This window comes from Anabas testudineus, chromosome 18, assembly GCF_900324465.2.
Source record: "Anabas testudineus chromosome 18, fAnaTes1.2, whole genome shotgun sequence".
NCBI classification, from domain to species: domain Eukaryota; kingdom Metazoa; phylum Chordata; class Actinopteri; order Anabantiformes; family Anabantidae; genus Anabas; species Anabas testudineus.
In genome coordinates, this window is record NC_046627.1 from 28,315,565 (window position 1) to 28,329,739 (window position 14,175).

The 14,175-nt window shown below is 41.2% G+C and overlaps 1 protein-coding gene across 1 annotated transcript; it reads right to left on the bottom strand.

Annotated features, from left to right (window-relative positions):
* Positions 1-188: 188 nt before the first annotated feature.
* On the bottom strand, positions 189-11,449 carry LOC113157312 (equilibrative nucleoside transporter 2). The gene is made up of 13 exons (XM_026352731.1): positions 11,231-11,449; positions 7,705-7,761; positions 7,384-7,465; positions 5,964-6,106; positions 5,714-5,853; positions 5,493-5,627; positions 5,182-5,279; positions 4,703-4,772; positions 4,047-4,243; positions 3,819-3,921; positions 3,595-3,680; positions 2,521-2,720; positions 189-2,089 (listed from the first exon to the last, which is right to left on the bottom strand). Exons 2-13 carry the CDS (start codon positions 7,734-7,736, stop codon positions 1,978-1,980), a joined length of 1,398 nt encoding a protein of 465 aa, XP_026208516.1. The 5' UTR covers positions 7,737-7,761; positions 11,231-11,449; the 3' UTR covers positions 189-1,977.
* Between the last annotated feature and the right edge of the window lie 2,726 nt (positions 11,450-14,175).

A 14,175-nucleotide genomic window follows, 5' to 3' on the forward strand; every position in this document is an offset into this window, starting at 1 on the left:
CCCAAACTAAATTGGGATCAGCTCTTCTTCTCAGTCTATTAAAGAAGCTACCAAATTTGTTTTAACATATATTATTTGAGGCTTGCAGCAGATTTAAATCAAGTTCTTCTTGTATGAAAACAGGCCTCTGGTGAGCACACTATAGTGACTATAGTGACATTTTCCAACAATTTCAAACACACAGCGGGTCCAAAGCATCACTTTATTCAGTCAAATATGTAGAGAAACGTTATGAACATGCACACAAGCAAAAATTCCCTTTACTGTAACTCAGGAGACATGGTTTGAAAGTATTAATGTTGTGGTTGCACCACATCACAATTTAGTTCTGTTGACAAAGCGTTACATTAAATGCTAATGTTGCAGATTTCCTGTTGACACATATGCAATTGGCAACGAGCACAGACTCATTGCGAGGATGCAGATGGAAGCTTGCATTTACAGTCAGCTGGGTTTTACTGTTGTTAAGGCTAATTATGATCAAACTAGTGAACTCGTAACTACTCATTTCATTCAAGTTCTTCCTACAAATGTTTCTAATAACCAGAAACAAGAATGGAGTTCTTCTGATTCACGTCTCCTAATGAAATCATAATCACTGCAACATCAACTGAATTCAAACATCTCCATTACTGTTGTTTTTGCTGTGTGTAAATGCAGCTTTAAAACAAAGCAATAAAAGAAAATACAGTTTCAATCTGTATCAACTGTAGTGCTGATTATGGGGCTAAAACATATTTACATTTAAATTTGTTAATGAATACATGTGTAATACATATAAAAATGTTTGCACAACCCAAAGAGGAAAAAAAAACATCCAAATTCTAATTGTTTGTCATTTGAGATTGGCACATTTGGTGGCAATGTCTACAGAATTCAATAGTGTTTGACCTCGTTAAGCAGTCAAGATAAATATGTACAGCCAGATAGGTAAAAAATATGCAATGCCTTTTGATAATTATTCCAATATTCACATCTGATTAGACAGTATTCAATGGCACACAATAAGAAGAGTCACAGCATCCCGCTGCTGATACATGTAACAACACAGTAGCTGCCAGTTGGGCTCAGGAGAAGTTAAAATATGTGTTATTTTGTCGTTGCAGTTTCAGGCTGCACGCCAGCCCGAGGTTGCGTCAACAAAGAAGGTGCTGCAAGCTGCTTCCTGTGAGTCAGTAGCACGTTGTGTCCTGACAGTGTTAGGACAGCCTTTTTTGAGTGACTTGAGCGGAAATTAATCTCTGCAGTTTTGGCCAGTAGGTGGCAGTAGAAGCTTTAATTGCTGGACACAGATAACTGGCTCTACAGGAAACTCTGAAATGAAGCTAAACTGGAACTAACCAGTGAGCATGGATGGACAAACCATGTTGTCCGAACATGGGGAGGCTTTTATTTTGAAACACAGTGCTGAAGAATCTGAAGAATTTGCATGACTGTCCTCTAGTCCTTATAACTCACACTGTTACTGATGACAATAATAACTTTTTCTTTCCACAACGCAGCCTCTCACAAGGTGTGGTGTAGCAATTAAACACATGTTGTTCAGTAATCTGCCACTTGTAATACAGTACACTATTACAGACCTTTTGTTTGTTCTACATTTGTAACACAGCGCGTCATTAGAAACCGAACTAAACTGAATGTCTAACATCCAAAATATGGAACAAAACGCAGACTTAGTGTTTATTCAAGTCCTCGGTCCAATGAAAAAGTCATCAAAGGCCATCAGAGTAGAAAACTACAAGAGCTTCTGTAATACATGAATTCAGTTTTTCAGCTTCCCTTTATCTGCTCATCAGCTGACGATAGTGCCCTAAACTGCTACGAAATTACACCTATATACTGTAGTCATAAGAATGTAGGAGCAAATCAGTCAACATAAAAAGTCTAACTAAATCTGTACAAATCTGATCTCTTAGCTCCTGCTAACAAGCTAATGTACCCAGCACCTCCATGCAGCTCCGTGCATGTGTGACACTAGACCAGAGCTCTGAGGGGGAAGGACAGGGCTGCTCCTATGGACAGACCCAGGGCCAGGAAGAAGGTCATCAGGGCTCCTGCTGTTTCTGCATCCTTAGGTTCCACTAACCTGATGAGAGGAGGGGAGTATTTTGTTAAATCACAAGTTACCATAAAATGTCAACACTGACATTTTAATGAATGTTTCGTTCGTTAAAAAGCATCTAAAACACAGGATATAGTCATTGATTGCACTTTTCATATTCAGATGCTTCTGTGGTTTTGGCTGACACTACATTCCTTGGTTCATCCTAAGCCTCCATCACTAAGCCATCACAATGGCTCAAACTTCAATGGTCAGAAACAAAGAATTTTATGATGCTGTGTACCACTCGCTTCATAGAGCAGCGCAAACCGTCTCTAAGAGGAATAGAAAGGAGTTCCTGGTGAGCAACTGACGGGACAAATACATTAGCAACAGACATATTATAGTAAGGTGCAGTCACTAGTCACAATTTCAAAAGGCTTCATAAGAATCTCAACCAGGCTCGTTGTACTCACTGTGGGGCGTAGGTCATGGAAAGGCAGACAAAGTAGCCACTGGACACAGAGAAGACAGCCATGATGGTAGTGAAAAGAGCATCGTGGGAAAAGTAGACAGGAAGGAATTTGCGAGGCTGGACGTTGCAGAGCATCAGCAGAGGGATGAACACCACCCTGGAGACAACCAGTGCTGGGAACAGACGAGACTCTTTACGAGGCTGCAGAGTAGAGGGGAAGGATCCGTTTATCCGAGGGGTGAAGAAGGTGTGCGGGAATATGAGATGACATGAAAAAAAAAAAAGGACAGGAGAAAAACAGCAGCTCTCACAGGACACATTAAACTGTCCACAGTGTAAACAACAGCAGCCATTCCTGTGTGTACAACTGGAAATAAGCTTGCAATTTAATAACCTGTGGGGGGGGGTGGATGAAAAATAAAGTGGGAGCTGAGAAACCATAGCTGTGTGGGAGAGATGGGACCATCTGGCACCGTAAAAAACTGCAACAATGTGGTTTCAGAGATACCTCCCAGTAAATGTTGCTTATATTCATTTTATTGTTGCAGTGAAGGACAAATGAGGAAAGTGTACACAGTGGGGCGGGTCAGTGGGACGATAAACAGTAAAAGTATCAGGAATGAATGCATCAAAAGTGCAATTCTATACATGCTGGGCTGACACGGAGCCAGCACCTTTGTGGGACCTTCACAAAAACAACCATATAACACAGTGACGTGTCATTCCAAACAACTGTGCTGTGATGCATCTAAGAGATGTTCAAGAGGCTTTAGAGAGAAGGAAGGGATACATGGCAACAGGGTTTCCGAACTAAACAATGATGTGGACTCGAATATTGTAACTGGGAGATTCTAAAGTAATGTGAGATCAGCTGTAACTGTATCAAGTTGGTAGTGATCAATGCAGGAGGAATAAAATAAGTAGTTAAAAGTGCAAAAGCAGAATTAATACTTGTGACAACTGAGCTATTTAGGCTCCTGCAACTTTAAGTCAACTCCAGCAGTCTGGTTTAGCTGGTTAGTTATTACACTGTCAGTAGATGCAGAACACACAATAAAAAGTGTCATATACTCACCCAGCGAACCAGTGTGGTGATGGTGCGGCCGAGCCAGTCGTTGATGTTGAACATCAAGAAGCAGCACGCTGAGATAAAGAAGCGCTCTGATGAAAGAGTTTAAAGAAGAGAATCAGGAAGAGGAGGATCAGTCTGCAGCACACGGGGGTACATGCACTGTATAGATGTAAACATTTCACAGGTGTTTAGAAACTCCAGCAGGGATCACTGGGAATTAATCATACCCCATTTTCCTGGAAACGCTGTTCTGACATCAGCAGTGACAGCAGGGAAAACAGACAGAGTGACTGTGAACACAAACGTCACACAGAACGCCATCACCCAGATCTGTAAATGAAAAGGATACACATAACAAGACAAATGATTTAGTGACACGGATTAATTTATCCGTGACACATCACATCTTTCTATCTTCATACAGTATGAGTGTGATATCAAACCTGCGTGTTTACCTTTTTGAAGACCTCAAAGACGGAGGCTTTGGTTTGTGCCTTGTCATCCTGCTCCAGTGATAGGAAGGCCTGCTTAGTCCCATCTGAACTGGACTCCACCTCAACCTCATCAGGAGGACTGCTGCCCTTGGTTGTGCTGCTGGTCACTGAGCCGTTAGCGTGGCCGTTCAGCTTGCCATTCTCTGCCGGGCTGTTCTCTGCAATTAATTATATTGACATAATACAGCCACTGTTTGATCTACAGATTCAAAAGCTTTATTGAAATGATTCTACTATGACAGCTGTTTTAGGGATTTACAAGTTAGAGCACATCTCTTTCAGCATTCTAAGACAGAACAGAGTCTGTGTGAGTGTAACAAGCTCCGTCTTTGTCTGGCTGCTGCTGGGACTCTGGGCTGATAAATAGGGTCAACTCCCTTAACAAGATAATGTTCCACTGAATTGATTTCATTCTACCAGACTGTGAAGGACAGAAGTGTTAACTGAGTGGAAAAGCAAACAGAGTGTGACATAAATGGTTGATGATCCTAATTCTACTGATGTTCAAAGTCCTCTCTTTCCAACTGGGTGACAGCGTGAAATGACAGTGTCCATGTGGAGACAAATGACATTAATTCAGAGAGTGTGGAAGGGGTTTGTTAAAGCCAGGCTCTCACCTGTCAGCAGCTCCTCAGTAGGGCCTGCTTCATACTTGCTGCTTTTGTTCAAATAGTGCTGAGCAAACTTCTGCATGGAAACAACAGACAGCACAAATTAGCCCGTACAGGTTATGGATAGTACATGTTTAGAGGATGAGGTCAGTGGCATTCCAGTAAAGTATGTGTAACATTTCTCTGACCAATTCTGACAATAGCGAACAATTCAGTGCAGTTTATTACGTTCTCATCCCCTCTGAGACTTTAGTTTTACACTAGAGTTGTCATGTTCCGACATGTTGATTTCATTTTCCCACTATCTAAAATCTCACTATCTAAAGCAAACACTAAGATATCGTATTTCAGTCTCCAATATTCTTATCTCTCTCTGCAATCAGTGTCGCAACAGCGTGGAATCAGCGTTCAGGGGTCAGCACTGAGACAGATACTAGAGTTAAGGTGAAGCTAAGTGGATTGAGCAGAGCAGGGAGCTCACTGACCAGGCGAGGCAGCAGCAGGTAGCTGAAGAGTGTGACCAGCGTCCCCACACATGGTGTGATGAAGTAACCCAGTGCTGCTGACTCCGAGTCTGCATCACCTGAGTGACGAGCACAAGAAATACAAGTTACAGAGGAATTTTGGGAGAAATTTGATCTATGACGTCACTGTTCAAACACAGTCCACTGAAACAGAACACACTGTGTTGTGCATGTAATTTGACTAGCTCTCCATTTGTTTTGAATGCGCTCTGCTACTAGGCAACTGGGGATTGAGCACCCAGCTGTGTTTTGTGTGCATGTGGGTGGCTCACTGGCTATGGCTAGCAGCATGGCGACAGCAGCGAAGGTCCCAGCGAGGCCCTGGCCACTCATGAAGACGGTGCTGTACTTCTGTGGCAGCAGGCCCACCAGGCCAAACAGGCTGCCCTGCAGCACGGCACCGAACGCTGCGGAGAGGGAGAGGCCTTTCATTCAACACTTCACTGCACCGAGCCTCTCCTTCCTTCAGGTTTTCACTCACACACTCACTTACAGTTGATGAACCAGATGGTAGCCATGGTAACTGAGAAGAAGTGGTCTTGCTCCATGGGCACTTTGACCAGCACTGCTGTGAGGATGAAGAGCAGCAGGATAAAAACGAGGCTACCAGCGATGCGCACCGCCTCTGATATCCTAGAACACAACAAATCAACACAAGTGATTTAATTGACAACACACTGATTTCTAATGCACATTATGGGAGAACTGACGACCTCCTACATTCACAAACACCTGTGACTGACCTCTGGTAGAGGAATGAGTTGAGCAGTGTGAACACCAGCAGGGGCAGCTGGGATAACAGGGTCATCCAGTTGTTGAATTGGTACTCTTCACGGACCTCCTCTGTGTCGTTGTTCGATTGTGTTGCCAGGCGGCCTTGGAAATACTTCAAATCAGGAGGAATGTTAGATTATCACCTTTTCACATTAAGCTAGATCAATAAATAACACATACATAAAACCAATCAACCAACACAGCTTTATTCACACACATAACTCAAAATGACTCTCAGAATCCACTGGTCATAAAAATCAGCAGGATACACTACTCACACTACTGAATTTAAAGCTGCGCTAATCACATTTATAATAATAATATAACTGCAGGAGTAGAAAGAGAGTGAGTGTGGTGGCCAATCCTGACCCAAGCCGACACTGCAATTATGCTCTTCACTTACAAACTAAATACGTTGCCTAGTGCTTCCTCAAGTGGGATTTTTGTTATTTTTTAATTGTGTGTATAATCCTGTATACAGTTATATTCTGTAAGCTCTTAAACCTTACAATGTAAAGTGCCTTGATTTGACATCTGTTATTATTTGGTGCTATGTAAATAAACTGAATGAAACTACGTGATCAAACTTGACTCAAACACATTGATGATTTCCAATTTTTTTGTTTTTTTTACAGACAGGTTCTGCTGGGTTTAGTTCAGATCTCCACCCTCTAATTCTAAAGTACTGACAAAGATGATAAAGGCAGATATAAACCTCCTGTGAGGAGTCAGTAAACAAAGGGTAATAAAACTTTCAATCTATAACGTGTCATGCTTCACTAGCAGCCAGGAAACAAAATATTTACAGCCAGATTTTCATAATAGCCAACAGGCTACTGAAGATAACAAAAGGCAATGCTACAATAATACTGCTCTCATTTGACGTGTTGCTTGAGTCCTTCTGAAGCCCCTGACTCTCTTACAGCTCCTATCATCTTCTATCAGCACACAGCTGAAAATAGCTCTGACTGTCAAAGAATCATAGCGTCTAGAGCACTGGAAAACAAGGCTTCACTTAAAGACATGAACACGTGTGGTGATCCACATGGTTTTTCAGTCATGTGATAAGACTAGGGTGACTTATGGGTCCCTGCAGGTCGTGACATTTTAACACCCTACTGCCAGAGAGCAAAACATGCAAGACCATCAGCAAATCACGCTGCTACATAATACCAATGTACCTAATCCACGCTGTCATGTATGCTTACTTCAGATGTTCATATAAACTGCTTATTAACCACAAGACCAGTGTTTTCCATCAAGCGTGAGATTGGAACTTTAAGAAGTTTAAGCAGTCATTCAACCAAAGCTTCTTTGTTATCATTTTAGAGAAGTGCTTTTATGCTGATGTCCTGAGTCACATCAACTGTCTTTGAGTCATGTTTTTACCAGTGAAGCAGTCATGAAGAAGTTCCATGGTAGCAGGGTGCCCAGGCCCAGAATGAAGAAAATGATCCCCACCAAGCAGCCGCTACAGACGGGAAACAAGAGTTTTCAGTGCTTTGCCACAGATCATAGATTGTTAGCATCAGGTAATATTCACTGTCAGGATCATTTGTAATGGAAAGAAAAGCTTTTAACTCTAACATGATTCTGTCTGCAACAAAACACACAAACGGTGGTCGAGACCAAAACTGTTTCAGAGAAATTGTGGTTGAATGCAAACAGTGAGAAGTGAGAGTGTCTTGTTTCTGTGTGATTCCAACTCACCGGTCCTGAGGAGCATCAGCTTGACCCTTCATCCTGATGTAGGAGGTTCTGATGAAGCTGTGAGGGCAACAGGAGAGAAGAAAGGTCAGACACATCTTCACTGACGAACTAGCTTGTGGTTTGTTTTCCCACAAACTCTCCTGTCAAGGTTTCTACTACTTAAAAACACAGGATTCCATTCTGGCGAGGAGTTGTAAGGGGCTGACCGAGTTAATCCCCCCTCAGGCAAGTTCTATAGCACAGGGGTGTGACATGTGTCTGGGTAATAATACCTCTCCTATGTAACACAGACCTGTGACAAAGAGAATGTACTTAATTATCGTACAACTTGTATTTTATGTGCATAAGGCAGTAGGAAGAGCAGGAATGTATACAGCAAATCAGATGTTCTGCCAGTCCAGTTTTAATGAGCCTTTGAGGTTCTGGCACTGGCATACAAACCATGTCACTCTCTAATTGTAGAGTTTTTAAGAAGTACACTCCCTGTGTATTGACAAATACAGTAATACAAAACAGAGCTGCATCTCTGACCAAATCCTAGTGTTGCCACTGGCTGCTCAGCATATTTGTGGACCAATCTGAACACATAATGAAGCTTGACTCATGTTTTGGTTTTTTTTATACCTCGTCCAATCTGCACCAGTTCCTAAAATATAGCTAAAACTCAAACAGGTAAGGCCAGCTGTGAAGGAGGATGTAGACCATATTAGCACAAAGGTTTTGAGTTTCCATCGGTCAGCATTAAGACTGCTTCCCTAAATGTGCTAATTGACACTTTACCCTTTAACAACACAAACCAGTTGCAACACAAACACAAAGGCAGATGCGTCATTCTAGGAAGACAGCAATACAGCATATACTGTACAAATCTGTTGGAGTCTGTTGAGTCAACATCCCACTCATGGATATTCTCCAGGGTTAACAGGTTTTGCTTATTAAGTTATGGTAAAAAGGTAAAAGCTGATGTTCAGTTGCAGTACACTGTGTCCATCTGCATCTCAGAGAGGTAGAACTCTCCTTAACTGGACATGGTTTTCAAAGTCTGTCGGCCTGTAAATCAGCTTGGTTAAAAGTTATTACAGTCTAACTGGAAAGTATTTTTAAGGCAGCTGTGAACTAATAAAAATGTGCTGGTAAATCATGGACAACTGAAATGATGTGGACATCCAGGTTATTAAAAATGTGTTTGTGTTTTATTTCATCAAACAACTTATGAAATAGAATAATAAACAGGAGGGGAGTGAGTCCAAATGCAATTCAGATAAAACTGACCGCATGCTGTTTCGAAGCTTTGCTGTTATAGCTTTGTTCCTCTGACTCGAATGACAGGAAGGCAGCATTAAAATAATTCATATCGCCCGGTCCTTTGTACAGTGTTGTGTACAGAAACAGTTTGTATGCATCTTAACAGAGCTCTAACTTAGAAACTGGTCAAACAACTTGGCGGGGGTTTCATTGTTGCCTTTGTATCATGAACATGCTGAAAGCAACATGTGAAGCACGTTCAGAGGTTGTTCAAGGTCAGGGATCAAAGCGGCACCTAACAGAGTCATAAATGTTCAGCACAGGTCCCCTGTGTCAACATGAATGTCAACACTACAGTTAGACTTCTGTGTAGAGCTGTGGCGTCACTGATTTTCATGCCTAGACAACAAACCTTTGTTGGCTGTCAAAAGATTACAAACGTCAGAAAAAATGTTGTCTTTTTTTTTTTTTTATCTCAGTTCTCTGCAACACTGAGACGAGTTTAGGTGAATAATGGAAACAGAGAAATGTGTCAAAAAGGAAACTGGCAGAGAAATGTTCCCCTTTCAGCAGATAAATAAGGAAACAGCCTCCCGGTGAAGCTAGGGAAGCTCGAACATTAAAGTAAAGCAACAATGCAAAACGTATTCTTGAGTGAAAGAGGGGGCTTGAACTTTCTGGTCCTTTTCTCTCGCTCTTTCAGCTATAAAATGTCCAGTGTAGACAGAATAAGTGTTGTTGCATATGAAAGACAGCACTGAGACAAATGTAAAAAACATTTACACAAAGAAATGTCACACTTAAAATGACATTTGGTTAATCCGCATATTCAGTTAGTGTGAGAATACCACTGCTCCAGACCAGGCAGAGGTTGTGGGCAGGCATGAAAATGTAAGTGGGACAAACAGCTGCCAAAATACAAGGCTGAAGGGATATGCTGAAATACCAGTATTATGTGTGTGTGTGTCTTTTAATTAAGGAATTAAGGAAAAACACCACCCTTTGTTCCAGAACATCCAACTACTTAACTTGGATCTTGTTCAATCCTCTCTAATTTATGCTTTCCAATATGCCTGCTTTCACTTGTACTAAGCAAAACACACAACCAGCTGCCCCTGCCCCCTGCCCCCACACACACACACACACACACACACACACACACACACACACACACACACACACAAATCAATATATCGTAGCAATATCTTTCTCCCACTGATAACTCCACTCTCAGACACACTAAATCCCTCTACGTTAAATAGTACATGGATTATAGGGTTGTGAAATACATAGGAAATACAGAATGAGATGCTGTGCCATCTTCTGCCAGTACTAATCTCTTATTACCTATTAACCCTGAAAAAGTCCTATCCAAGAAGGATCCTTCCCAGCTGCATCACTAAGACTAATGGTGCTTTCAGTAATCCAGACCCCACTGACCAGAATGCAGCTAAAATCAATACCAGCAAAGTACATATACACAGGCCTCACCATATTCAAATAAACAACCTGATCTTTAAAATCAACTCATAACTGAGTGCTATGTACGTGTAGGTAGAAACAGGTGTACTGCAGTAGAAATAAATACCGTTTAGACAGGTTCATACTACAGGTTCACATATACTGTGAGTGGTAACGTTAATGTAATGGGCAGCAGAGACACATGCTGACAGCAGTATTGGGACATCATTACTGAAGCATATGCCGTAAGAACATTTTAAATGGTCAAATAAATAAATATATATATATATATATATATATATATATATATATATATATATATATATATATATATATATATATATATATATATATATATATATATATATATATATATATATATATATATATATATATTCGTGTGTGTGTAAGAATTGTATTTATTAAGGATGCAGTACTGAGCTGGACACGATACACCTGTTCCTTACTGAGAGGATAACAGATCGAAAATAAGCAAATGTATTATGTATTATTAATAAATATTAAACTCCCAATTAGCTATTTATTTAAATGTAACTATGGTGTGGACTTATCACAGTTAGCTAAACAGCGTTAAGTTAGTTAACAACAGTGATAGTTGTCAGTGGTCAGTGGGGAACAGAGGCAGAAAGCTGAGCTGCAGTTTCATCAGCACCTCGACAGTAAACAGCTGTAAACAGCTGTAAACAGCAGTTCTCTGGAATAAAGTCTGCGAGCAACATCTTTTATTGAGTCCCGGCACAAAGCTACGAGTTAGCTTCTACCACTGCTGTGTCGTGGTGCTAGCTAATGACAGACTTACCTTGGAAAACCGTTGGTCCTGTCACTGGGTTCTCATAGTGTTCCTACCGGTAAAACCAAACAAGTATGATTTCAAAGTCTTCCAAAACGCTTCCGTGACAAATAAATTAATCGCTAGGCCTATTCGCCGTCCGCACACACGTGTTGTTTTCCATACGGTGTTTCATCGTGAGCTGCAGCGGCTCAGTGGAACATGATGCTGTGACACAAACACTTCCGGTACACGTTCGACGTATAGTCAGCGTGTGTTTGACTGTATGAGGCGGAGCAACCTGAATAAAGTCCATGATACAGGAGCAAATCAAATCAAATAGATATGTTTATTTATTTAGTAGCTTATGATGTTTTCCAGGTGACTGATAAAAATGTATATATATATTTTTTTTTCATTTCAATTACTCAGTCATAAGTCATTTCTTGTATGTAAACATCCTCAGCGACTTCAGCTACATTTCAACTACTGCTGGAAGACTCAGGTCAAAGCCTGTGTTTATTCTGGACTGGAACTCCAGGACCACACCCATGATTTACTGTGGCGCTGCATATTCCCAAATAAAATCTAGATTTAATCAGCTCATTCCAGTTGACACATGCAAGAAGCTTTCACAGGCTGCTGGAGTTCAGGCCTTCCCCCCAGGGCAGTCCCTCACTTTTCCTGGCAATCCAGCCTTAGAATTAACAGGAGAGAAAAAAAGATTTAACAAGTGTTTGCGACAAGTGCACTGAACCGTCACGCCAAAGGAGCTCAATTAAATTAACAGAACACCAGCTAAGTCAAGTCATATTTCAAGTTTTGGTCTGTGACAAACTAGTTAAAAAGAAAGTAGCACTGGAGAGCTAGTCTAATAAACAGGTATTACATGAAATAAATGAACTTAAATCAACACTGTGATGCCTCCCGCAGACTGTTCTGAGAAATACAGTGCTCTGAAAAAGGTGTTTCTTTTTATTGCCTGTTTATCACACTTGAATAATTCAGATCATCAACCAAGGCTATCCAAACCTTCCTGGTCTGGAGAACATTTTGAAGGGAGCTGAACCTTCCCAGGAGTGGCCTGCCTGCCAAGTTTACTCCAAGAGAACAGTGACTTATTTAGGAGATCATAAAAGAACCCAGAACAACATCCAAAGAACTGCAGGCCTCACTTGCCTCATTTTAGATCAATACTCACGACTGGGCAAAAATGCCATCCATCCAAAAGTTGAACTATTTGGATGGCGTGCTCCCAGTTACATCTGGTGTAAAACTAACACAGCATTTTATAAAAAGAGCATAAGGTGAAGGTAGAGGGGGCTAAGGCCAAACAAAGAGCATATGAGAACTTGTGTGCTAAGTTGGACAGTAGGGAGGGAGAGGTGGATTTGTACAGGTTGGTGAGGCAAAGAGATAGAGATGAGAAGGATGTACAGCAGGTTATGATTGAAGATAGGGATGGAAATGTATTGACAGGTACCAGGAGTGGGATGGGAAGATGGAAGGAGTACTTTGAAGAGTTGATGAATGAGGAAAATTAAAGAGAATAAAGAGTAGAAGAGGCAACTGTTGTGGAGCAGGAAGTAGCAAAGATTAATAAGAGTGAAGTGAGGAAGATGAAGAGTGGAAAGGCAGTTGGCGTTTCCGACCTTGAGGACTGGTTTAAATTTTTAAGAACAAGGGAGATCTGCAGAGCTGTGGCAACTACAGAGGAATAATACTGATGAGACATACAATGAGATTGTTGACCTTATTCCAGTCACTGTGCAGGCTGTTTGTCCAGCCGCCTTCCATTCTCCTGCCTTATGCTGCCTCCCGAGCAAACTGCAGCATACAAAAGCACATTTGCTGCTGTAGTTTGGTAAAACATTGGTAGAATCGTGTGTGCAAGCGGGATGGAACGGGTGGAGAAAAGTGTCAGGCGTGTTGATAGAAGAGTATCAGCAAGAATGAATAGAAAGGTGTTCAAGATAAAATAAGATAAGTTAAGATAAGATAAGATAAGATAAGATAAAATAAGATAAGATAAGATAAGATAAGATAAGATAAGATAAGATAAGATAAGATAAGATAAGATAAGATAAGATAAGATAAGATAAGATTAACCTTTACTATCATTGCAACATCGTACAACGAGATTAAGGTGCCGACCAGTCTGTGCCATATATAAAATAAAAAAGGAAATAAAACAATAAATAATTAGAAACAGTATAAAAAAACAAAACAAACATTAAGTAAACTAAAGAACCTCGCATGCCTGATGTACAGTGGAGAGGCATCAATTTTCCTCCTCATGAAGTCAACAATGACCTCCTTGGTCTATGATGTGTTAAGGAGCAGATTGTTCTCCCTGCACCACATCATCAATTGCTCCACCTCGTCTCTGTAGGCAGACTTTAAGTCCCAGGTCCATCAGATTGTTCACTAGTTTGTGGGGAAGAATGAGCTATAATCCACAAAGAGCATCCACACATAGTTTCTCTGCGGCTCCAGGTGGGACAGTGTGGAGGGCTGTGACTCCTGCATCCTCTGTGGATCTGTGTGGGTCAAAGGATGGTGGAAGTAGTGAAGTGATGTGACCCCGTATCAGTTTTTCAAAGCACTTCATTACCACTGGGGTGAGTGCAACTGACCTTGGTGAGATCAGCGATGCTGTACGGCTTAGAGACAGTGGCACTGAAGAAAAGACAGGAGGCAGAGCTGAAGATGTTGAAGTTCTCTTTTGATGAGGATGGAAAGGATGAGGAATGAGTCCATCAGAGGAACAGACCATGTTAATTGTTTTGTAGATAAAGTCAGAGAGGCCAGATTGAGGTGGTTTGGACATGTTCAGAGGAGGGAGTTAGTTGGTGTGAGAGAAGAGGTGTTAATATAGGGTGAAATGGAGGCCAATGATTTGCTTTGCAACTTCTGAATGGGAACCGTCGAATGTAAAATAATCATCATCATCTTTATCAGCAGCATCATGTAAT